The sequence below is a fragment of the Panulirus ornatus genome, chromosome 22 (genome assembly GCF_036320965.1).
Source record: "Panulirus ornatus isolate Po-2019 chromosome 22, ASM3632096v1, whole genome shotgun sequence".
Taxonomy (NCBI): Eukaryota; Metazoa; Arthropoda; class Malacostraca; order Decapoda; family Palinuridae; genus Panulirus; species Panulirus ornatus.
In genome coordinates, this window is record NC_092245.1 from 15,017,613 (window position 1) to 15,043,082 (window position 25,470).

General features: G+C 41.0%; 1 protein-coding gene across 1 annotated transcript in view; it reads left to right on the forward strand.

Moving 5' to 3' along the window:
- Window positions 1-8,104, forward strand: part of LOC139756569 (uncharacterized) — a 198,280-nt gene extending 190,176 nt beyond the window's left edge. The window contains exon 4 of the mRNA XM_071676172.1: window positions 4,560-8,104. Coding sequence (XP_071532273.1) covers window positions 4,560-4,811 — 252 coding nt within the window. The 3' untranslated portion in view covers window positions 4,812-8,104. The remainder of the gene's footprint in view (window positions 1-4,559) is intronic.
- The last annotated feature ends 17,366 nt before the right edge of the window (window positions 8,105-25,470 follow it).

Below are 25,470 nucleotides of genomic sequence, written 5' to 3' on the forward strand. Positions count from 1 at the left end.
GAATGGAAGCGAAAGCGAAAAAAAATATAAAATCATTGGCCGATAGACTCTAAATTGCCCCAGTCGATGCACATGATCGTCGACTCTCTCGATGGTGTCGCTTACAATAATACTGCCGCTGGAACACGGGCCGAAGACAGTCATTTGTCTCTGAACGACTTGGAACGATCCTTCAGGGCCGTGTCTTGCCTATTGGCCTACCTTAAGCCACTGGACAAGTCGTGATGACGACTCGAACGACCCTACGTCTATTAAACGAGGGTTGGGCAGCGCCAGTAACTCAAACTGTCCTATAATTTGCTGAAAATCTTATTGGAACGTAATTGGCAGTCTGATTTTTGTTCGGGTAGCATTAACGTGGGTTTGGTCTAAGCTTTTACCCCTCTCCCACACTCTCCCTCTACTCTCCCTCTCATTCTGTCTCTCTCTCTCTCCTTCCTTCCCTCTCCCTCCCATTCGCACCTTCTCCTCCTACCTCCTGCCAATCATCCAATCCACGCTCAGTCTCCGCCCAATCTCTGGTCTTGTCACACAAGAGCTTCGTTGGCCCCACCCACTTCAAAGCCTTACCCTTTGAATGAAAAAGAAATAAGAATGCAACGACCTTTCTTCAAGGAGAATGACCACCCCAAAGTCTATCATGATATCTGACTCGTATTTATGTATCTTTTTTTTTTTGAAGGGGGGTGGGGGTGGGGGGGGGGCACTACTCTTGTCTTACGTCATACGATGGAACATATGAATTCACATTCAACTTCTGTATCAAAGAATATTTCTAAGCAATGTAGGATAACTTACAACATCTTTATAAGTGGTTGTTCTGTTCCCTCGGGAGTAGTACTCAATATCTCTCTATAAGTGGTCAATTTCTTTTTTTTGTAACATGTGACTAGACTTAATACCTCTGTCAATGGTCATTCTAATAGTATGTGAATGTACTAAAGTTCTTTATTAATGGTCATTTAGTACCATAGAATTATACCCAGTATTTCTTCCAGTGGTCATTTGGTGCCATAAGTTGGGCTATTGAGTTGCTGTTCTTGTGACTCAGTAAGGCTTAATGGCCAAAGGGGAGGATGATTAATTAATCTTCTCAATAATTTGTTGCTGCCCTTTCTGACCTCCTTACCTAATCTTTATTCCTTCTCCTCCTTCTCCTCCTCCTCCTTCTTCTTCTCTATGGGTTACTTCTTGTCTTCCTTGAAATTCTATTCCTTCTTCATGGACTTCTCTCACTCCTTCTCCTCCTCTTCCCCCTCCTTCTCCTCCTTAAACTCCCTCTTATCCTCCTTAGACTCTGGCTTCTTCTTGGCCCCTTCCTTCTTCTTCAGAGTCCTCCTCCTCCTCCTACTCTTCCTCCTCCTCTTCCTCTTTCTTCTTCTTTGACTCCTTCACATCTTGTCATCCCTTCTTACTTTCCTGTTTCTGTGTCTTGGGTTTCTTCTTATCAATTTTCCTGCCCCTTCTTATATTCCTCCTCTTTATTAGCCTGCTCCTCAGACTTACATATCCTCCTTCTCTGATTCTATTAACCACCTTCCTACATCCTTCAGAGCTCCTCTGCTTCCTTAGTGCCTTTCCTCTCCTCAGCCTCTCCCCTCCTATTCTTCCTCCATTTTTTCACGTTCCCTTTACCTTCTTGTTCCTTTTCTTCTTCCTTTATCTTCCATCCCCCTCCCTTATTCTCCTTATCCCCTCTCTTAATTCTCCTCATTCCCAAAGTATTCTAACACCTGCACAAAATTCACTGACATAAGAGCCTCCGTTGTGCATGTAGACAAGCAACTGCGTGACATATGTACATTATCCTCAACCATACACAGGCGAAGCAGAATTCAGTCATACTCCATCACCCGTAATTGTGTTAGAATTTCAGTGTTTAACATGATGCATATTCCTATTTCTTTGTGAAATTTACGAGAGTGTAGCAGCCATGAATATGTGTCACTGAAACAGAATGAATGTTTACATTGATAACTCCAGTGGTGCCGGTTTTGGTATAAGTTTCTTTAATGGTATAATCTTGCTACAGGTGTCATTATATATCCATTTATAGTGCCATTAACTATCCCTTTAATATGCCATTAAATGTCTCTTCATAGTGCCATCGTATATCCCATTATAGTGCCATCATATATAACTTCAATGTGTCTTTACATGACTCTTCACAATGCCATCGAATATCCATTTACAGTGACATGAAAAATCCCTTCACAATGCCATCAAAGATTCGTTCATAGTGCTATTATAACTCCCTTCATAGTACCATCATATATTCCTTCCCAGCCCCATCATAGATCCCTTCATAATGCCATCATATATTCCTTCATAGTGCCATCACATATTCATGCCATCATATATTCCTTCATAGTGCCGTCACATATCTCCTCATTGTACCATCATATATTCCTTCCTAGCCCCATCATAGATCCCTTCATAATGCCAACATATATCCCTTCATAGTGCCGTCACATATCTCCTCATTGTACCATCATATATTCCTTCCTAGCCCCATCGTAGATCCCTTCATAATGCCATCATATATTCCTTCATAGTGCCATCACATATCTCCTCATTGTACCATCATATATTCCTTCCTAGCCCCATCATAGATCCCTTCATAATGCCATTCATATATTCCTTCATAGTGCCGTCACATATCTCCTCATTGTGCCAAGATATGCCCTTCCTTCATGATGCCATCACATATCTCTCTCCCATTCTCTCTCCCATTCTATCCCTTCATGGTGCCATAACATACTCTTTCATGGTGCCACAGGACATTACACCATGGTGTCAGAAATACCGCTCTGTGGCACCATGAAATTATCCTCCAATATGCCACAAGATATCCCTTTCATGACGCCATCACTGGTCCTTCACATATCAATCCATAAGATCCATATTGTCAATATTGATATTTTGCTTTCTCAGTGCTATAAAACTTGATTATGAATTATTAAGTGTCCTAATTACATAGCTATAATGAAATATGTCCCTTAACACTTCTCTTTCAGGTTTATGCATATATGCAGCATATAAACTATGTTAATTCATCCTTATTAGATATTCTATTATACTGTAATATGGATTGGTTTGATGTTATGATAAGACTCACAACTAGGCAGGCTGTTAAACTATTTGTAAGAGACAATTTATATATCTAGCATTAGTTATTTATTGATTTCTTTATAGGTTATATAAATTTGTTATGGATACTTTGGGGAGGAGTAGGATTTTATACTTCCATCGCAAGTTTTTGTGAGAGAGAGAGAGAGAGAGAGAGAGAGAGAGAGAGAGAGAGAGAGAGAGAGAGAGAGAGAGAGAGAGAGAGAGAGAGAGAGAGCAAATACAATGGCATAAACAGGGCCACAATAATGCCATAAAAGAAATATACATTAAAGACAATCAAGAAAGACACAGAGACATTCAAGGTTAGATCCCCCACCCAACTCCAGCACGAGAGAGAGAGAGAGAGAGAGAGAGAGAGAGAGAGAGAGAGAGAGAGAGAGAGAGAGAGAGACTCGTCCACATCACCTTTCCTCGTCTTCGTCGTTCCACCACAACAAACCCATACCACACGTTAACATCCCACTAAAGTGAGAGGAATCCGAGCGTCAGGTTCTCCAAGACTGGTCAAAAAGAGAGAGAGAGAGAGAGAGAGAGAGAGAGAGAGAGAGAGAGAGAGAGAAGTAATTAATGGTCGTTAAGGGAGGCAGGGGGGGAGAGAGGGGAGGAGGAGGGAGGGGAAGTGTTTAATAGCTAATGAGCCATTGCATGTTACTAAGGCATCCATTACTGATGACCGTTGCAGATAATGAGTGCCAAACATAATTTTCTGTAACGGTATATATCTCTCCACCCCCCATCCCTCACCCCATCTCCCCCCTCCTCCCCTTCGCATTACGACCGCGGCACAGTATGTGCAAAATTCCCACAAACAGGCTAATGGATTATTGCAAGTAGGCAAATAAGGCAATTTCCTGCAATATTCATGCAGTTTCAAAAGGGGAACCCTGTAGTAAAACGACCAGTGTGTTTGTGTGAGTGTGTGTGTGTGTGTGCGTGCCCCCGGATGGATTTTCTTTGCCTGGTATATATATATATATACCAGGCAACTTTCATCATACTAAAGCCATGTTATGTGACTTCGCCTTTGTGTGTGGCGCGCGTGTTAAGGCCTGCATCAGTTATCTAATCCAGTTCTCCCCAGGGTTCTTGTAAGAAGTCGTAAACAACATTCACTTCCTTTAGGGCTCAGCTCTTAGTGCACCCACTGATTCACAGGTCAGAGTTAAGGATATATAAAGAAAACCTAAAGTACCCTGTGGGTTGCTATGTTCCCCCCTTTTACATACTTTACAATCTAATGTACCATTTGCTTATCTGTGTCTATACATCACAGTGCACTACTGATGCCCAGAATATATCAGTTGCTTATCAGTACATCTCATCATGCACTAATGACGTACGATATTGGCCTTGCATGCCCAGGCAGTTCTTTCTACCTTAAATTGCATGGCAACTACCCCGTGTCTCACACTCTTCGTCTCTTGCAGGTGAAAATCTGGTTCCAAAACCGTCGCATGAAGCTGAAGAAGGAGCTGCGGGCGGTGAAGGAGATCAATGAACAAGTACGACGAGAACGGGAAGAACAGGATAAACTCAAGCAGCAACAGGACGAAAAGAAGACCAACAAGGAACAGCAACCATCAACAGGCAGCAGCCAGCCTGCTTCAGCTACCAACGCCTCCTCATCCTCCTCCGCGTCAGCGGGAGGGGGCACTGGAGACACCAAGGCTGCGACTTAACGTTATGGTGCTTGCTCCCCACAAGGGCGTGCTGCTGCTTATTTAAACAAAAGTCTCTATTTCACGCCCACCAGCATCAACGACATGCACGCCCAACCAACCTCTCTGACGTCCACACCTCCAGCAGACGCTCCGCCCGCGGACCCCGAGCATCAGCTGGTTACACGCTCTGGGGGGCAAACCGAGGACACATTCTTTACCTTGTTCGATTACAACTAAGACATTTGAGGTGTTAGTTCTAAATTTACAATATAATCTTTTTTTTGGTCTTATATCTTAGTGATGGTAAAAGTTGGCAGACCAAACAGGGTCACTACAATTGGCCAGTAACATTCAGATTACCTTATTCCGGGGTTGGAATTCAACAGACTGGAAACCAACGCATCTCAATTTCGCTGGCGATTGGTTGCCACAGAGAATGATAAAGATGCAAACAAACTTACACACAAACACCCTCGTCTGGGCAACCTTTCCGCCACGTAATGCTGGCTCCAGTTAATAGGCACCCTCGACCCTAAGAAGCTGCGTGTTTGAGGCGACGGGGGTGTGTGTGCACACCTGAACCACAGGGAGCACATTCAGGAGATGGGCAAAAGAAGACCATGTTTCTCGTGTGTGCTCGACTGACTATGAGGAGCTCACAGACCTCTCTACCACCAGCTTACTTTATATAAACTTCTTCAACAGTGAACGCAGATGATACACATTTTCTACCTATAACAAAAGTCACAATAACACCCCGATTCAACAGGTCTACCTACAACCCCCACCATACACAAAAAAGATAAGATATCCAATAGAAAGAAGCCAACAGTTTACTATAATGGAGTATTGTGATCCACACTCCAGTAGGATATATATCAGATCATTGCGATCCAAGAAAACTGTTCCATCAGCTTCCATGTGTAACAAAAAGTTAACTCCAAACTGGCATAATCAGAGAAGCAAACAGTAGCAACAGACATTTGACTCTCTCTCCTTTTCCCAGAACTTGACTCAGAAGGAAATCCAAAAAAAAACCCCAAAAAACCTCCATACCACACAGAGATCCATGACTCATTTCTCACCACACATTCCCACAAACGTACTCGAGGGCTGTTGGTGACGCTGATTCTCTTTATCAGTCTTACTTTCCCCCACTTTTTTATGAGACATTGCTCACAAGGCTGCCTGAACTCGAGTGTTTTAAAATTCCTAAGGAGGGAGGGGCTGGCTGGCGGAGGCTTTTGCTGCCTCCTCTCGTGTCCCTTTCGAGAAATCATTTCCCAGGGAGGGGAACGAGAAATAGACTGATTCAATGGTCCATTTCTTGTCCTGAGAGCCCTGAAGTACTTAGTGAGGAATGTACACGAGACATAGACAGACAATTGGTAGTGGAAGATTCGTACACACACACGTACGAGTTTAGTGAATGAATTTGTTGAGAGCCTAATTAGATTGTTATATTGTAAGAGTGTTGTACAAGACACCAGTGACCAGGTTGTAGTTTCTGAACTAACAGATATGGTCCCCACTTTAGAAAACAATAATATACCCCCCTCATTATTTTGTAAGTGATTCCATGTTAGCTAAATGTTATTCTTAATTGGAATAGTTTTGTTTCTCTTTTGTAAATTAGATATTAACCAAGGATTCCAGCTTTAAGTTCCTGAAAACACAAAATACTGTAGTTTTTTCGACTTGTTTGACGGATTAAGAAGAATGTAGTACATTGACTGAGTGTTGTTACATTGTAAATGGATTATATTTATTTCTATTAATTGTTATGTTTGTCTTGAGAATCAATATAGGGTTGATCGCCATGCCAAGTGTAGCTGGAAGGTGTACATGTAGACTTGTTCGTTGCGTACATGTAAGCCCCCAAAGATGCCATGGCTCAGTACAAAGATGAGGAATTAATATTGAAACTCTCTGTAGCATTCACCTGTTCTTACCTGTTAACAATGTTAGTCTATCTTTCCTTTTTTCTCCGCTGAAGATTGTGAGTCGATTTCAAGTGATTTAAACAAAAAAAAAAAAGGGGTATATCTTAACCTCCAAGACCTGAGAGGGTTTATTTTGCGATAAGCAGAGAGTTTCAATTGGTATGACAACGCATGCGAAAGTGTTAGTGCAATAGCCGATATGCTAAATTAGAGCTTTAAAGGTTGGATAAAATACTATTTTGGAAGGTATGAATTTCTAGGCTTAGAGAAGATTTTTTTTTTCTTTTTTTTTTCAAGACGAGCGGTTTTGTTTTATCAATCCGTTCTCTGATACCTCTCTCCTCCGAATTATTTTGATTGTAATAATGTGTGTGCATAATAACTGTTTACATGAGGCCAAGGAATGTGCATAATTGCCATGGCAGATGAGGATGTAGGGTTGAATTGGGTCTTAGTTTATCATTCTCCTCTCTCTCTCTCTCTCTCTCTCTCTCTCTCTCTCTCTCTCTCTCTCTCTCTCTCTCTCTCTCTCTCTCTCTCTCTCTCCCTCCGCCCATCCCTAAAGGAGAGTGTAGAATGCTCTCTGGCTGTTCAGATGAAGCATTCTTCATTTTTTTTCCATCTCTCGTGTGTGTGTGTCTCTCTCTCTCCCTCTCTTTCTCAAGGGGACCCCTCTCACCATGTACAGCTGCATCCTCATGCCAGACGAAAAGCCATGGCCTCTCTGTATAGTGTTTAAGTAGTTGGTTCCGCTGTGTCCTGGCTTCTTCTGGTTTTTTTTATCATATATCTTAAAAGTCATATAAAAATAGTAAAAGGACTGGTTTAAAAAAAATACATGAATATAAAAGGGGGTTCTTTATGTAAGCCAGGGCACTGAGCAAGTTAAATATGAGTTGATATGGGATAAGATCTCAGATGGTAGACAGTGGACATGGCTTCGTGGTAGATGTTGAATTGTTTCAATCTAAAGTTATCATAGTTTGGTCAATATCTGTTTTTTTTTCAGATTCTTTTTTTCCTTTTTTTGCTTTCAGTGGGGATTGATAATCCTTGAGTTCTTGCGCCATCTGTAAGGCATGTCCAGCTGTTGTAAAACTGTATTTAGGTATTGTTATTGGAAGAAAAAAAAATGTTTTTTTATGGCAATATGTTGATAATCTTAATTTATCGAAGTTAACGAATGATGTAGTGGAATTAGTCTCTTTTTTGCATGACTGATATTAATCATTTCTACCCCAAATTTTGACAGATCCATCATCGAAAAAAAGTTGTCTTTTACGAGGGAAGGGCAAGCATATATATATATATATATATATATATATATATATATATATATATATATATATATATATATATATATATATATATATATATATATATATATTATATATATATATATATATATATATATATATATATATATATATATATATATATATATATATATATATATATATATATATATATATATATATATATATATATATATATATATATATATATATATATATATATATATACACGGTGTCCGTTACGGTGGGATCAAAGGAACTCGTTGTTAAAGACGCATGTGCTTTATGGCTAAGATATCTTGTGGCTGAAACCTCAAGAATCCAGTCAATAATCAGAGGAGAATAAAAGGGAAAACTATTCATCCGGCTGAATTGAGTGAGAAGACGTAAACTTCAATGACAACCCCGGGATTAATGATCGTCATTGCGTTCACGATTCGACAGAATAGGGAAAACAAACGATAAACTCACTATAGAGGGTTGAACTCCTCAACGCCCGTTGGGGTCCCGCTTTCAAGCATGTGTTGCAGACATTCGTTGGGTCCCGCATGATCGCAGACCCCAATTAACTTATGAGATATAGGGCATCGAACGCCCCACAACGCACTGGTGTTATTCTACTCCGACTGCCGGGAGCAGGAACACAGTTATATCTCACTGGTCGAACCCAAGACTTGGCGGCAAACTCTTTTTCCTCCTGACGGAGATGGTTTAGAATAGGAAGTCGTGGCAGATGATATGACGGTAACTCTACAGCAAATGTTTCTCACTTGTTTTGTTACTTATTCTTTTACTATGACTTGTTATCTATTCTTCCTCGTCCTCTCACGATTACTACAATCCTTCTAATTCTTCTCTTTTTCCTCTACATATCTTATACTGTCCCCTGAAGTTTATTCTTGCCTTGAGTTTGGTTATCATTTTGATGTAGGATTGTGATAACATTCTTCTCTCAAAGTGCCATCGTTGGCTGCATTCCATCCGAGGATTAGACATCTAAATCGAACCCAATGTTACAGTGATTAAGGGTGTGCGTTGATGAGTCTAAGGCTGAAGGAAGTGTTAAGTGTCACCAGCTGAAGTTGACTTGAAGAGTGTAAGAATTACTGTCGTTCTTGCAAAGTACTTTTTAGTGCTGGATTCGAGACCCACGCCACGATGTACTGCTTCGTCCACATTCAGACTGAAACTTAGACTGGCTCACTTGAATTACTGTTCGAATCACTGAACCTCATCTGACTTAGTGGTTTATCCATGAGAGAGACATACTAGTTTACAGTCTGCTGTTCATCAGTAGAGAGAAAGAGAGAGACAGAGACAGACATAGAGCTATGAAGTTATTGATAAAGATGCTATCTCTAAATTGATAAAGGCGTTATCTCTGATTATTGTTCTTCAGGACGACTGTTCTCCATACCTCACGAGGGGCCGGTCTGTAGGAGACAACACTCAATTCATGGCAAGTGTGCTCCATAGAACAGTCTTTGTCATAGCAGGTGTTCTTGACGGTAGACGTTCATCATGGTAGTCCTTCTCTGGTAAGGCTACTCGTTTCAATGTGAGTGTCATTTGTGTGACACTTGCTACACAATGAATGGCCTTCAGGAGACACTTGTGTGATGATGGGTTCTTCCATGAGGCATCTGCATCAAGGTGAGTGTGTTTCAAGACACACTCGCACCACTGTGCCCCTTTTTGTATCCTTTTAGTTGTCTCTGATGATCATCTATCGACACAGAATGAGACTAAGGTGGAAAGACACACGAGTTGACGAGGCATCTCTCCTTTTTTTCCGTGGAAATGGAGACCTAATCTTTTTTTCTTTTCCCTCCTGTGTCTTCAAGTGGCTTGAGCCAAATGGTCTCAAAACTTACTTGAACTGACCTCGTAGACTTTGAGGAACATGAGTCATACTCTCTCTCTCTCTCCCTCAAGTGTCATTTATTGTAACTTCTTTCCACTTTTCCCGAGTGAGTGGGGACTCGACACGTTCCGTTCGCCGGATCATTCCGTTCGAAATTACGAGCTTTCGACGCACTTCAAACATCTTAGTGATGAAGTAGAAAAGTTTTTTCTTTTACTACTACTGTTACTACTTCTACTACTACTACTAGTAGTACTACTAATACTGCTATTGCCACTGCTGCCAAGACAAGACGATAAAAAGCTCACAAAATCCATCCATTATAAGCTTGAGTTGAATGAAGCCCGTGCCGGGAGGCACTGCTTCGCCCACGTTCAGACTGTAACATTAACTGGCTCACGTCAATCGCTGTTCGAATCACTGAATCTCATTTGACTTAGTGAATACCAGTGACAGTTAGTCACCCCTTGTAATCCATAGACAGACACTCAACGCTTCGTGAGCACTAGAGTGCTTTGCTAAACCGAAAGTGTTTCATGAGGCACGAAATGCTTAACAATTCTATAAGGTCCCATGAGGCATGAAGTGGTTCATGAATCTCTAGTTGTTTACGGACACTAAGTGCATCACGAAGACTGATTGCTTGACAAACATTTGGTGTTCCAATGAACACCAAGTGTTCTGTGAACACTTGGTGCTCCATTGAATCCTAGTGTTCTATGGAACACTTAGATGCTCAATTGATCATCAATTGTTCCATTGGACATTAGGAAATCCACTGAATACCGAGTGGTCCATTGAACACGAAGTGATCCATTGAGTACCAAGTGTTCCATGAACACTGGGTAGTTCACTGAATACCAGGTGCCCAAGTGAACACTCAGTGATTTATGAGCACTGGGTACTTCATTGAACACTATGTATTCAATGAATCCCAGGTATTCCTTTTGAAGACCAGGCGTACCACTGAACACCAAGTGCTTCAGTGAACACCAGAATGCTTCGACGAACAACTGGTGTGCCACTGAACACTACGTGTTCTAAGACTCCAAGCACTTGACAGAATACGTATTTCTCAGACTGAGGAAGCAAGAAAAGAATGCTGACAAGAGCAATGAAAATAGTAACAAAAAGCCTTCGAAATGGTGTTTAGCAAAGGCCATGAACACATAAGAGAAAAATAAACTTAAAGTCATACAAAAGCTTTCAAGTATATGTGCACACAAAACCCTAAAATAAAAGTGCTGTGTACTGTTGTATCCATCTGGTGTCAATTTACTACAAAAAAATTGTATCCATAGATGTTTAAAATTGTAAGTAATTTTATAAATGTCCTTTTGTGAACTTTTAAGTAACACATACGTATAGGTATTTCTGTTGGTAATTTTCTCTGTCCCTATCTCTCCATGTGTGTTTTCAATGGCTATGCGTAATGCTAGGCTAATGTAAAAAGGAAAAAAAGGCCCAATAAACCTTTTATTCATCGTAATTTATGCCAAATAATTTGTACTTACATGCGGCTGACTGCACAATGTGTTTTTAGTAGGAACATGTATAAAAAAAAAATAATAATACTGCACAGACAATACTCCTTGTAAAAAGTCTAAGAATTTTCTATCGTTCGCTTCATAGTATTTGTAGCAGACTCTCCTTCCCTCGGCTTGAAGCAAGTAGACTGCCTTCAAGACGTGACAGATTGAAGCTATTGTGAGCCTTATGCATCACTGCTATATTACGGTCCCCCATAGATAATAAAGCTCAGGGTAGCTTATCTCGTCACCCATAGGTGTTTTCAGCTTGACTCTGTGAGCTGTTGACTCATTGACATCCGTGGATGATTTTTGTGCACTCCATAAGCTCTTAGGTGTTGTTCACTAATTTAAAAAAAAAAGAGAGAAGAAGAAGAAGAAGAAGAAGAAGAAGGGGCAGTCAGATATCTTTGCAGAAAAAAAATAAGATGAAAAAGAAAAAGAAGAAATCCACACGTTTCATTTAAGAGCCTGTTAGTGAAATAGAAAAAAATGGACGAGGCTCTTCAAGTAGGCCGGGATTCTGTATAGAAAAGAGAACAATATCACTAATGGCAATAGAGATGCTCACTTAACAATCATGATTGGTTGAAGACGAGTCGACCAATTAAGGAAAATAAAAAGAATGTACTTTGTTATAGAATGCGTGTACATTTGTTTCATCTTTTATTATTGTACTGTACTAAGCAACATTATTGTTAAATACGTACAAAATCACAGAACAGACGAGGACACATTTTTTTCATTATTATTATTTAAGCGCATCCCAGTGTTATACATACTAGGTGTACATAGATTCTAAATGTCCTGTCCGTGTTGGTCAGGTTGGATGGCGAAGACCTGGGGACTTCGATGGGGGCCGAGTCGTTTCAGGGGGAGGTCTGTGGTGGATTCAGGGACGCATTAGGGAAGGGAAGGGAGGGTAGGGAGGTAGGTAGGTGGGCACATCACATCTGGGGTTCAAAGGGGCTTCTTCACTGGGGTCTTTGGTCTTACTCGCTCAGTTCCAGGACTTTCTTTCTGTTTTATGGTTCCATTACAGCTGGTTCTTTCTGTTGCACCTCGGCCATCTCTACTGGCGGGGGAAGACTTCTTCATCCATACACCGTTCCTGTTCCTTGTTTTCTCCTGTTTTATTCCTTCATTCAGCTCGAACTGTATATCACTCTCTCTATCTCTCTCTGTCTCTGTTTCAAAACAACTGCTCAAGGAATGTTCGAGGGACTCATTCAACAATCACATTCCCATTACAAATAATCCACAACAACAAAAAACGTAATGTTCACCTTTGTTCACTCTCCGATTCCTCCAGTTCTACAAGCCCGACCAAAAGACTCTCCCCATCGTCCACCTCCCTGGGTCTCCGACGACCGCCTCGACTGCTGTGCTTGTAGGGTAACCCGGGTCAGAGATGCTGTGGTGGCTTGTATCACTGGGGAGCCACTGGTCAACTGCTTCACATAAGATAAACGATGCTATACAATCAGTACCTCGAAGTGTTGTTATGCTATTTCCCTCCCTTTCTTCTTCCCCCCCCAGGCCAAACCTATTATAATTATCAATCCCACCCCACCCCCCCATATCTGAGTACCATGATGAAGAAGATATACTTCATTTCTCGAGGCCCGTAGTGTCGTAGGGATGATCCAACGGCAGGCGACTCAACTGTAGAGGGGGGGAAATGAATGTGGTACAATAACAAAAGCCAGAGCAAGATTCTTTTAAGCCTCCCTGGTGACCACACCACCACTGCTTCTACTGACCTTTTCCTCAGACGCGTCTTGCGGTGCAAAGGCAGATATTGGACATAACAAAAATGAGATGGAACGGGGAGCATTTGTCTTGCTGTAAGAATAAAGAAACGTTTTAGCAGCAGTGTCCTACTTCAGGGAAAAAAAAAAGATTTTACTACAACTGTTTTTTTTTTTCCTCCCTCAAAAGCTCGCGGATTCCATATACACAATTTGCAACACGCCCTCGTTGGGTAAACGAAAGATATTCCTATCCAATGCTTGCATTTGCGCCGTTCGATGCGTCTTTATCCGTGTCTGTAGGTGTACCCTTCTCGACCTCCAACGTTTAACACAAAGAAGGCAGCTCCGGGCTCTGCTCAAGATGTTGAGAATCATTTTTTATTTTCTCATTTTTCAGCTGATGGACCACGTCTCCCTCTTCTTCCTCGAATGCGAGTTAGAACTATAATAGAATGTGCTTTAGTTATGGTATTATTCTCTCTCTCTCTCTCTCGTTTTCCTTTTTTCTTCTCTCACTTCTTTATGATATACTTTTCATCATCATTGTTGCAAGTATTGTTTTGCAGTGGCCCACATCAAGGATTAAACTTTATTTTTCCTTTTTTTTTTTAAGTAAGCATATGTTTGTCCAGAAGGGTTAAATCATGTACAGATATGATTATTGTTTCAAAATACTTGAGGGGTTCTCTTTAAGCCTCCTATGTCAAGTGGAATAATGTACATTGTAGTCAACAAAACTAATAAACATAGAATGCCACAGACTCTTTACTTTTCCAAGTCATGTGAAGCAACTAGGGAGCCACCTTCAGTGAACATCTGAAATACCCTTCAGTGACTCTGAAGCAGCTGGGATACCATTCAGTGGAGTCTGAAATAAATGGAATTTCTTTCAGTAACTCTGAAGCAACTGGTGTACCCTTCAGTGATTCTTAAACAGCTGGAGTACCCTTCACTGATGTTTGAAATGTATGGGGTACCCTTCAGTGACTCTGAAGCAACTGTAGTATCCTTCAGTGACTCTGAAGCAACTGTAGTACCCCTCAGTGACTCTGAAGCAACTGTAGTATCCCTCAGTGACTCTGAAGCAACTGTAGTATCCCTCAGTGACTCTGAAGCAACTGTAGTATCCCTCAGTGACTCTGAAGCAACTGTAGTACCCCTTCAATGACTCTGAAGCCCTGTAATATCCCTTCAGTGACTCTGAAGCAACTGGGGTACCCCACCAGTGATCCTAAAGTAACTGGAATACCCCTCAGTGACTCTGAAGCAACTGTAGTACCCCTTCAATGACTCTGAAGCAACTGCAGTACCCCTTCAATAACTCTGAAGCAACTGTAGTGCCCCTCAGTGACTCTGAAGCAACTGGAATGCCTTTTCAGAACTTTGAAGCAGCTGTAGTACCCCTTCAGTGACTGAAGCAACTGGGAACCCCATCAGTGACCCTATAGCAACAAGAATACCCCTCAGTGACTCTGAAGCTACTGGAATACCCCTCAGTGACTCTGAAGCAACTGTAGTACCCCTTCAGTGACTCTGAAGCATTGTATTATCCCTTCAGTGAATCTGAAGCAACTGGGGTACCCCACCAGTGACCCTAAAGCAACTGGAATACCATTTCAGTGACTCTGAATCAACTGTAGTACCCCTTCAGTGACTCTGAAGCAACTGTAGTACCCCTTCAGTAACTCTGAAGCAACTGTCGTACCCCTTCACTGACGTCCATGCTTGAACTTCAACCCATACAAAAACACGCCCCAGACGGGGACACAGAAACGAGTTTATCCGGAGTCTTGAGGCTGCTAATTTGCAGCTTTGGACAGGAGGGTCGTCAGGTGGGGGGTCGTCTAAGATGATTAGAAACCTATATGGCGGACGGTCGCAAGGAGGGGGGGGAGGGGGGCGAATAAGGTTATAAAGAAAGAATGATGTAAAATGGCCGAGTCATTAACGAGCGCTTAGAGACGCGACCTTTGGGAAGAAAATCCGCCTGTATTGTAAGCTCTCACAAGGGCGATTATGCTCATTGCGTGCTCGTCCTACATATATAATTGTCGACATTATACTGCAACTTCGCGGCATAAATCCTTAGCTCGCATCTTGCTGATGTAATTAATGAACAATGAGCCCTCCCCTCGACCTTCGCATAGGGGTCAATTTGCCTTGTGAGGCCCCAGTAGACGACCAGGTTGGACCTGCAGGTTATACCTGTCTCTCCTTCTTTGAGGACAGAGGATGGATGTCGTTAGCCTGGTAATTATAGCGACGACTGCTGGGTGGTGAGTGGGGGAGAAAAGGAGGAGGAGGAGGAGGAGGAGGAGGAGGTAGGAGAAAGAGGGGGGTCAGAGGAGGGGGGGGGTCCGCTAAGTCTTCTGGTACCTGGCTTACTATGACCTACCTTCCTGTTCATGTGCACGACGACGGTACGGTCCGTGAGCACGACTGGATGATCCTTGAGCACGACGGGACGATCCTTGAGCACGACAGGACGCCTTTGAACACGACGGGATGATCCTTGAGCACGACTGGACGAATTTTGAGCACGACGGTATGGTTCTTTGAGCGCGACGGTACGACACCTGGAGCACGATGGTACGATACCTGGATGCGGTGACGTTCCGTTTATCACGACCTTTAAAGGTCAGCATAGAGTCTCATATCATCGTATCCAAAGTTCACAACTTCGTGCCCAAGGTTCGTACAGTCATGGTCAAAAAATCGTACAGTCGTGCTCGACAGTTCGTACCATCGTGTTTGAGGAATGTACCCAGTCGTGCTCGACAGTTCGTACCATCGTGTTTGAGGAATGTACCCAGTCGTGCTCGGGGCTCGTGCCTTCGTGCTCAAGGCTCGTGCCTTCTTGCTCAAGGCTCGGACCGTGCTTGACACTCGTACCATCGTGCTCGAAGCTCGTACCGTCGTCCTCAAGTAGTCAGGAGTAGAGTCTGTCTGTTTTTTGGTCTCGGTTTCTGACAAAGCAAGACATAAATGGACGCTACTCTTAGGTGCATCAAATGTAATGATCATCACTTCTCTCAAAGGCCATCATTAGTTATTCTTAACATTTTAAATTTAAGTCCTTGTAATAAGATTTTGACCGGCAGGAGGTCCAACGCAACACCTCCTATGAACAACTCAATCAACTTGACAAGAATTTAGTGGAAAGAGGTTCTGTAGGAATGATAGTCATTGCTTAAAGACTCCCAGGAACTTTGCATCGCTGTTCCTCAAAATGCTTTACGTCCCCTGTGCTATAGATAGTGGTCTTTAACGCATTACTTACAAGAAAATGTACTCCACCGCCAAACTTAAAGAAGGAGGTTGCGAATTCCTTTCCTCGATTAAAATAAGTGATGAAAGACGCCTTCCAGGCCAACAAAGAGCTCGAAAGTAACCTTGGGACATGAGATGCATTAGTTATGAAAGGCCAGCGATTATATTGCTTGATTATGTAGCAGATACTGCAAGGACCGAGTGTAAGGGACTCAGAAATCTTGTTTTTGAATCCAGTTGTTCTTGCTGCGCCGTACACTAGATGTCAAACAAAAAGACGAGCAGTTTTTGTTTTATTTTTACTTGTTTGATGTGTGTGTGTGTGTGTGTGTGTGTGTGTGTGTGTGTGTGTGTGTGTGTGTGTGTGTGTGCGTGTGTGTGTGTGTGTGTATGTGTGTGTATGTGTATGATACCCTATGCACTGCAGGAAGACACTTTCCCAATGCAGAGGTGGTAATCAAAGAGGTGTGATGAGATATGGTATTCAAAGAGATAAGAATAGATATAGTTATCAAAGTGAGAAGAAGAGAGATAGTTATTACGTTACGCGTCAGCATGTCGTATGAGAGAGAGAGAGAGAGAGAGAGAGAGAGAGAGAGAGAGAGAGAGAGAGAGAGAGAGAGAGAGAGAGAGAGAGAGAGAGAGAGAGAGAGAGAGAGAGAGAGAGAGAGAGAGAGAGAGAGAGAGAGAGAGAGAGAGAGAGAGGTGAATAAACGGAGGACCCCCCCAAAAAAGTAGAATGCATAACATTGTTTTTTGGTGGGTGGGTGTTGAATGAATACTAAGCTAACAAACTCCTAGATGCTCGGGGAATGTAGCGATGTTTATCAGCTAACTAGAATAGATATTAGATACCTTCACCTAACATGCATAATGCAAGAACGGGCAGGAGAGTCTGCCCAGAACATCCCTGTCATATGTCGCTGGACGGATTTATGTCCTATGAACAAAAGCGGGTCCATATTTTCTCATGCAAATCCCTCCCTAATGACTTATTAAGAACGGATTTTAATATGGATAGCGCACACTGCGTTTGACGTGAGGCAAAGAGAGTGTAAAATATTAGAAGGCCATCCTGCATGATAAGTTGGCACATCTCCTTGCTGCCTTTGGCGTAAAGAAAGAGAAAAGAGTTAACAGTGTAAATTCAGTTGCAGCATTTTGACTCTCAGTGGGCAGAACATATCATCATGATATATGAGGTGTTTCGTGGTTCGTGATTCGAATTGATTTGCCTGATCCTTATGGCCACCCACTTAGGGTAAGTGGGAAGGAGGTTGTTCACTGTCAGAGGGTCCTTTGATGGTAAGCTGGGTTCGATTCTCTCCTGGAGTCGGTAATCTTTCCAGTTACAAATGGTGTGTTACATACATGTGAAGGCAAGAAGGGTATGTCAATTAAGGCCTGCCATGGCTGTATAGTTCATGCGACGATGGAAGGAGGTGATAGAAGACGTTTTAGAACACTGACGGAGTTTAAGATTGACGAATATAGGTGTTGTTATCCCACAGAGTTATTCTGAGAGATGAGGACAGGAGGTGAAGAAATCGGTGACTGGTTTTTTGTTCTGACCTTTTGACAAGGATAACTTCTGTAGATCTTTCCAGCGCTACAGAATAAAGGTGTCTACCATATCCAGGGTCAAACCACGTTGATAATAAAACAGAAAAAAAACAGATAAGAGAAGAATATCATTGGCTTATAGTGATCACTGTAACTTAGATAATCTAAAAGAAATTCCTTCGATATCGAATTCAGTATTCCTTCATCTTACAGTGAAATAAAAGGGAACTCCTTATCACATGCAATTAGACGCTCTGGAGAGAGATACATATCTATATATCCTCTGGGTAATTATTCTTTATGGTCTGATGTTCATCATACAGAAATCACATTCCAGTTCCTTCATTTTCCAAGACAGTCTTACATAACAAGACGGCGGTGTGGTGGGGTCGGTCGGTCCCTTGTTCTAAAACTGAACGTCAAAATAGATATATCTCATTCCTCAGAGAAATTGAGGAGAACAGTCGATCTTGCGGCGCAGTCCAGGCAAATGGCTAAGACGCATGCTAGGGCAAGCGATCTCCATCATTCGTGAACCTAAGAGAAGAAATCCTTTTTGGATATTGCCAAGAGGGACGGGGGGGGGGGGGGGGGGGGGGGGGGGGGGGGGGGGGGGGGGGGGGGGGGGGAAGACTGTGAAGAGCCTGCTAGATAAAGCCGTGTGTTTCTCATCTTGGCTGCCAATCTCTGTCATACGCGTCGGGTAGATGTTTAGTCCGGTTCATGGGAATGATCATCGTAAGAACATCGAAATGCGTTGTAATTATATGAGGCAATTTATATGAGGCGAGACCTGTGATACGGAGAGCTTGCAAGCTGGAATATGAGGCACGTCGTCCACAGACAGATGCCCTCTCCCCGGGCCTCTTTTGGCAAGCAGGCAGACAAGCAAGCAAACAGGCATAGTAATCAAGAAGACGAACCTTGAGCAGTCGATAATTTGATGGTCGGACAACAGATAAAGTGATGGGTGGTGACCAGACTGTCTGAGTTGAGAGGCACGTGGGATGGGGGAGGAGGGAGAGGGGTCCGGGAGATTTGGGGGGGTAGGGTTGGTGGAGGTTGTAGGATAAGGGGGTGTGGTAGTGGGTGGGGGAATAAATGGGGTGAGGGGAGAGGTTGGGCAGGGGCAGTGAACCATGGCCGATGTGGGCGGTGGCTACCTAGGGTACATCAGACCTCAGTATGGTAACAGTCATGACTGAGAGGGGAGTGGACTTGGGGGGGGGGGCTGGTTGGTTTGAGGAGGTGGTGCCCCACCCCACCAGCGGCAGTTGGGAAGGGATCAGGGGAGAAAAAGTACCTTCAAGACGGAGGAGACGCATCGCTCTTCAGGTGATCGAAATTACCATACTTAGCTGGCTGCAGAACTACGTAAACGGTTGTCCAAACATTAGACCATAGCATTATATAGAAGAATCATTTTCAGATAATTTATTCGTGCTTTGGATTATAATTAGACTGATAACATCATAAAGATAAATGTCATTTTCGATGATTTATTCGTGTCTTTGGTAATTGGACTACTCTCGGAGATGGTCCAGAACATGCATTTGGTACAAGAGCGAATAGATTACAGTTTAAGCTCTGCTGTATATATGTATGTATATACACCTCGTGCCTCTGTGTATAATATCTTAAAGCGGTAGACTACCTTAATAAATCTCTCAAGACGGACGCTTGTTCATTGTCGGGTTGTCCAGTGCTTCATCAAACTAAATTGAGGATTACAGTCGTACGTGGTTTTATATTCTCAAATTCAAGAGAACTGATCTTCGTGTACATGTACTGACCCGTGCATAAGCATAGAGTACCAAAAGTACGTGGAAAATAACGTGTGGTTTTCCCTCTCATATATTTCACCTGTTGTTCCCACGGAATGTGTGAAGAAATGATGGTAAATGATAACTTCCATTTCTCTCAACGTTCGAATTTAGTTCGGCGAGGTCCACATAATGGCGTCAGAAGGACTCTTCCTCGACTTGAGTTAGGGAACTCTTGGGGTATAAATACTTTTTCTTTTTTTGGTCGACCACATGAGTCGGTATCATATGGCAAGGCACAACATAAACCTCAGCTCACAACAACATCCAGGGGACATGAGGGCAACAGTTGCCATACCCCGGGTGTTTGGAGTTGCCATTATCGTCAATGAAGTTATAACGTTGTGGAGGGGAGGGGGTGGTGGTGGCTGGAGGATGATGGGGGGTTAAATAATGGCGACGGACTGCGGAACTCCTCCTGGTGGTGGAGAAGGAGGAGGAGGAGGAGGAGGAGGTAGGAGGAGGAGGAGGGGGGAAGGAGGAGGAGGAGGAGGAGGTAGGAGGAGGAGGAGGAGGAGGAGGAGGAAGGGGAAGAGGAGGAAGGGGAGGGGGCGAGGAAGGGAAGGGGGAGGGAAGGGAAATAATTACAACGAAATTTCAAGGGTGGTTTAGCGGCGAATTTAGAGTCAGAGAGAGAGAGAGAGAGAGAGAGAGAGAGAGAGAGAGAGAGAGAGAGAGAGAGAGAGAGAGAGAGAGAGAGAGTTATCGAAGCTGCTTGTCGTAAAAGTCGGCAAGAACCTGCCCAGGAAATTTATAGCCCTTTGCAACCCTTCGCAACCGAAGGCTTAGTTTTTATCGCAACAAAATCGTTATGGATTTTCTGGAGTCAAAAAAAAAAAAAAAATAGATTGATGTCGATTCAAAATGGTGCTTAGCTGTTTTCTCTTCTTAGTCCTTTTCTCTAATTTTCTAGATATGTTCTTTTTGAAAGCAAATCTAAGATATCAAACTTCTTTTTCCATTCCCGTGAATCATCTAAGATATGTAAGATATACCTGAAATGTAATGAAAAGGACGTTAGAATTCAACAAATATCCATTAAAATTGATATCGAATTTTGAGACATTAGCAAAACAAGTAATCAATCACACAATAAAATTTTGAGACAGAAGCAATAGGGAGAAAATACACAATTTCATTTTGTGTATTTTCTTTTTACTGGTGTAGTTTTATTCACATATCTTTATTCATAACTACTCCACAGCTCCTTTTAAGAATGACTTCTACTGTCATACATGGATAAAGAAATGTTAAAGATATTCAGTCATCAAAATCAATTCTATTGATAGATACATAGTACAAAATGTCTATTTCAGAGACAAATCTTTTTACAATCTATTCTCTAGGACAGCAGTAAAAGACTATTGAAAGAATGGCGAGGTGCGGGTAAAATTTCCTAAAAGGTTAGCCAACATTCTACTTTGCTATAAAGTGAAAGTAGATCAAACGTTGTTTCTCTACTTCAGGTAGACAGGATGCGTAGATATGAGAAAGCAGAAAATAAAAGATAAAGCAATAGCATAAACACGTCGGCTTGGAGGGTAATCTAGGAGTCTTAGATTCGGCAGTCACACTGTATAGAAATATTTGCTGCACTGTGAACAGTGTGCCAAGTGCTATGTACAAAACGTACTTCATGTAGAGCAAAAAGTTGTCTACTTATGGAGTGATCTGATGTGTAAAGTCTACTTTACATTCTGTGGACTAGATTTGGATATATACATATACATATCCTTAGATATCCATACGTATTTACTCAGACAACAACTTTTCTTTCTCTCACACTTTGATTTTTGCTTAAGAAAAGACAAAAGGATACACACACGCACACACACACACACACACACACACACACACACACACACACACACACGCAGAAGAAAGATACAACCCATAGTTAACGTAAACAAGAGTGTCTATATTACAGTACGTCCGTTTTACGAATGGCATCCGTACATCTTTATCACTGCCAATGAAAGGGCAGTTCGTACCTCGGTAACCGGAACGCAAAGGCTCTCACACGCCCACATCCGATTGGCGGGTATATTTTTCGGTATGATTCAAGATCCGGCGCTGTTCTTTTCCCCCGAGAAACAGCAGCGTTGATGGGAATTTTCGTTGTCTGAGTGTGAAATGTCTCCTCCCCCTCCTCTCTTTTTCTCTCTCCACTCCGTAATTTTTATGATACCATATACCTATATCGCTATATATATATATATATATATATATATATTTTTTTTTTTTATACTTTTACCATATAATTCTATTTTATACAGATGGGAAAACTCAAATCTTTTTTTATAGGTGTGGGGATGTTTGAATTTTTTTTTTCATTGTGGTATATACTTTTCAGATCTTTAAAAAAACTGCGTATACTTGTATATACATTTATCTTACAATTTAAATTTTCCATTTCCATTTTCCTCTAGTCAGTGGCATTATTGATGACGTGTCTTTTGAAAAGTAGAGAACACCGCAGTCTAATGCAAACCCCAATGACATCATTCAACAGTTTAGATATATTTTCTATATACATCTATTCATCAATTAATTTGTTAACTAAATCCTTGAGTGAATATGATGTTTGGTGTCTTCTTCATAAGCCTCAGTTAGACGCATTCTTCCCACAACTTCATTAACTGGATAATTCATTTATTTCACTAACTTACTGAACATATAATGCTCTTATTTTTCTTCATATATATATATATATATATATATATATATATATATATATATATATATATATATATATATATATATATATATATATATATATATATATATATATCCCTCTCGTACTTTGAGGGAACAAATCACAGCGATTTTTCACGGGTAGCGGACGAGTTCACATATAACTGTAATTTCCGATCATTATCATCATCATGATCATTATTACTACCATCATTTCAACATTTGACGGTGCTCCGGTAGCGTCACTCCACTGAGTACGAGAACTAAACCCGGGTAGAGGCGAACCTTTGATTTTGAAAATGGCGAGTAAAACACCTTTTTTTTTTTTCCTTCATGATTTCACTCTCATGAACACAAAGATTTAGATCCGTATTTAGTTTGACGAATTGATGATCACCCTGAGCTCGACGATGTGTTCTTCATGAACATGACGGCGCGAACACTTAGTCCCCATAAGCAGAATGGCTCAACGATTTAATTTGATACTGATAAAATGATAGCAGTTATAATAACTATGAATGATAATGATAATATAATAATAACAGTAGAGGATGTGTGGATCAGGTGTTTGCTTTGAAGAATGTATGTGAGAAATACTTAGAAAAGCAAATGGATTTGTATGTAGCATTTATGGATCTGGAGAAGGCATATGATAGAGTTGATAGAGATGCTCTGTGGAAGGTATTAAGAATATATGGTGTGGGAGGCAAGTTGTTAGAAGCAGTGAAAAGTTTTTATCGAGGATGTAAGGCATGTGTACGTGTAGGAAGAGAGGAAAGTGATTGGTTCTCAGTGAATGTAGGTTTGCGGCAGGGGTGTGTGATGTCTCCATGGTTGTTTAATTTGTTTATGGATGGGGTTGTAAAGGAGGTGAATGCAAGAGTCCTGGAAAGAGGGGCAAGTATGAAGTCTGTTGGGGATGAGAGAGCTTGGGAAGTGAGTCAATTGTTGTTCGCTGATGATACAGCGCTGGTGGCTGATTCATGTGAGAAACTGCAGAAGCTGGTGACTGAGTTTGGTAAAGTGTGTGGAAGAAGAAAGTTGAGAGTAAATGTGAATAAGAGCAAGGTTATTAGGTACAGTAGGGGTGAGGGTCAAGTCAATTGGGAGGTGAGTTTGAATGGAGAAAAACTGGAGGAAGTGAAGTGTTTTAGATATCTGGGAGTGGATCTGTCAGCGGATGGAACCATGGAAGCGGAAGTGGATCATAGGGTGGGGGAGGGGGCGAAAATTTTGGGAGCCTTGAAAAATGTGTGGAAGTCGAGAACATTATCTCGGAAAGCAAAAATGGGTATGTTTGAGGGAATAGTGGTTCCAACAATGCTGTATGGTTGCGAGGCGTGGGCTATGGATAGAGATGTGCGCAGGAGGATGGATGTGCTGGAAATGAGATGTTTGAGGACAATGTGTGGTGTGAGGTGGTTTGATCGAGTAAGTAACGTAAGGGTAAGAGAGATGTGTGGAAATAAAAAGAGCGTGGTCGAGAGAGCAGAAGAGGGTGTTTTGAAATGGTTTGGGCACATGGAGAGAATGAGTGAGGAGAGATTGACCAAGAGGATATATGTGTCGGAGGTGGAGGGAACGAGGAGAAGAGGGAGACCAAATTGGAGGTGGAAAGATGGAGTGAAAAAGATTTTGTGTGATCGGGGCCTGAACATGCAGGAGGGTGAAAGGAGGGCAAGAAATAGAGTGAATTGGAGTCATGTGGTATACAGGGGTTGACGTGCTGTCAGTGGATTGAAGCAAGGCATGTGAAGCGTCTGGGGTAAACCATGGAAAGCTGTGTAGGTATGTATATTTGCGTGTCTGGACGTGTGTATGTACATGTGTATGGGGGGGGGGTTGGGCCATTTCTTTCGTCTGTTTCCTTGCGCTACCTCGCAAACGCGGGAGACAGCGACAAAGTATAAAAAAAAAAAAAAAAAAAAAAAATAATAATATTAATGAAAATAAATACAAAATAATAACAGTAATATTGATGATAATGATAGTGACAATAATAACAATTATGATAATAATAACATGATAATAATAATGATAATGATAATAATAAAAATAAAACAATAATAGTAATAATGATAATAATAATGATAACAACAATAATGATAAAAATAATAATAATAATAACAATAATGATAATAATAATAATAATAATAATAATAATAATAATAATAATAATAATAATAATAATAATAATAATAATAATAATGATAACAGTAATAATAATAGAAATAATAATAATATTGATGATAATGATTATAATAATAATGATAATAATAATAATAATAATGATAATAATAATAATAATAATAATAATAATAATAATAATAATAATAATAATAATAATAATAATAATAATGATAATGATAATAATAATAGTAATAATAATGATAATAATAATAATAATAATAATAATAATAATAATAATAATAATAATAATAATAATAGTAATAATAATAATAATAATAATAATAATAATAATAATAATAATAATAATAATGATAATAATAATCATAATGATAACGCCATTCATGTTACACCATACACAAAAATCTCACATCAGGAGCTTATGTCTCCCCGCCCCCTCTGTCTCTCTCTCTCTCAATCCCTCTCTTTCTCTCTTCCAGTAGCCTCTTAGATGTTATTTCTTCTTTCTTTATTTTTAATGCATTCTATGTCCCATAAGGGTTTGGCACCTTGAATGAAATCTCATCATTTTCCATTAAAATTTTTAGTTATGAAAATTATACCATGAAATACAGAGGGCAAAATATAAAAATCTTTTGCTCAATCTTCGTTGAATAGTTGAATAATTTGGTGACTGAAATTTTTTAGGAAAATATTTAGGTCATATGGAAAGTTTCGAGTGGCAAATGAACACAATTAGATATCAATGAGTGTAATTACCAGAACTCAAATGCTAAATGTCACAACGCGCAGTT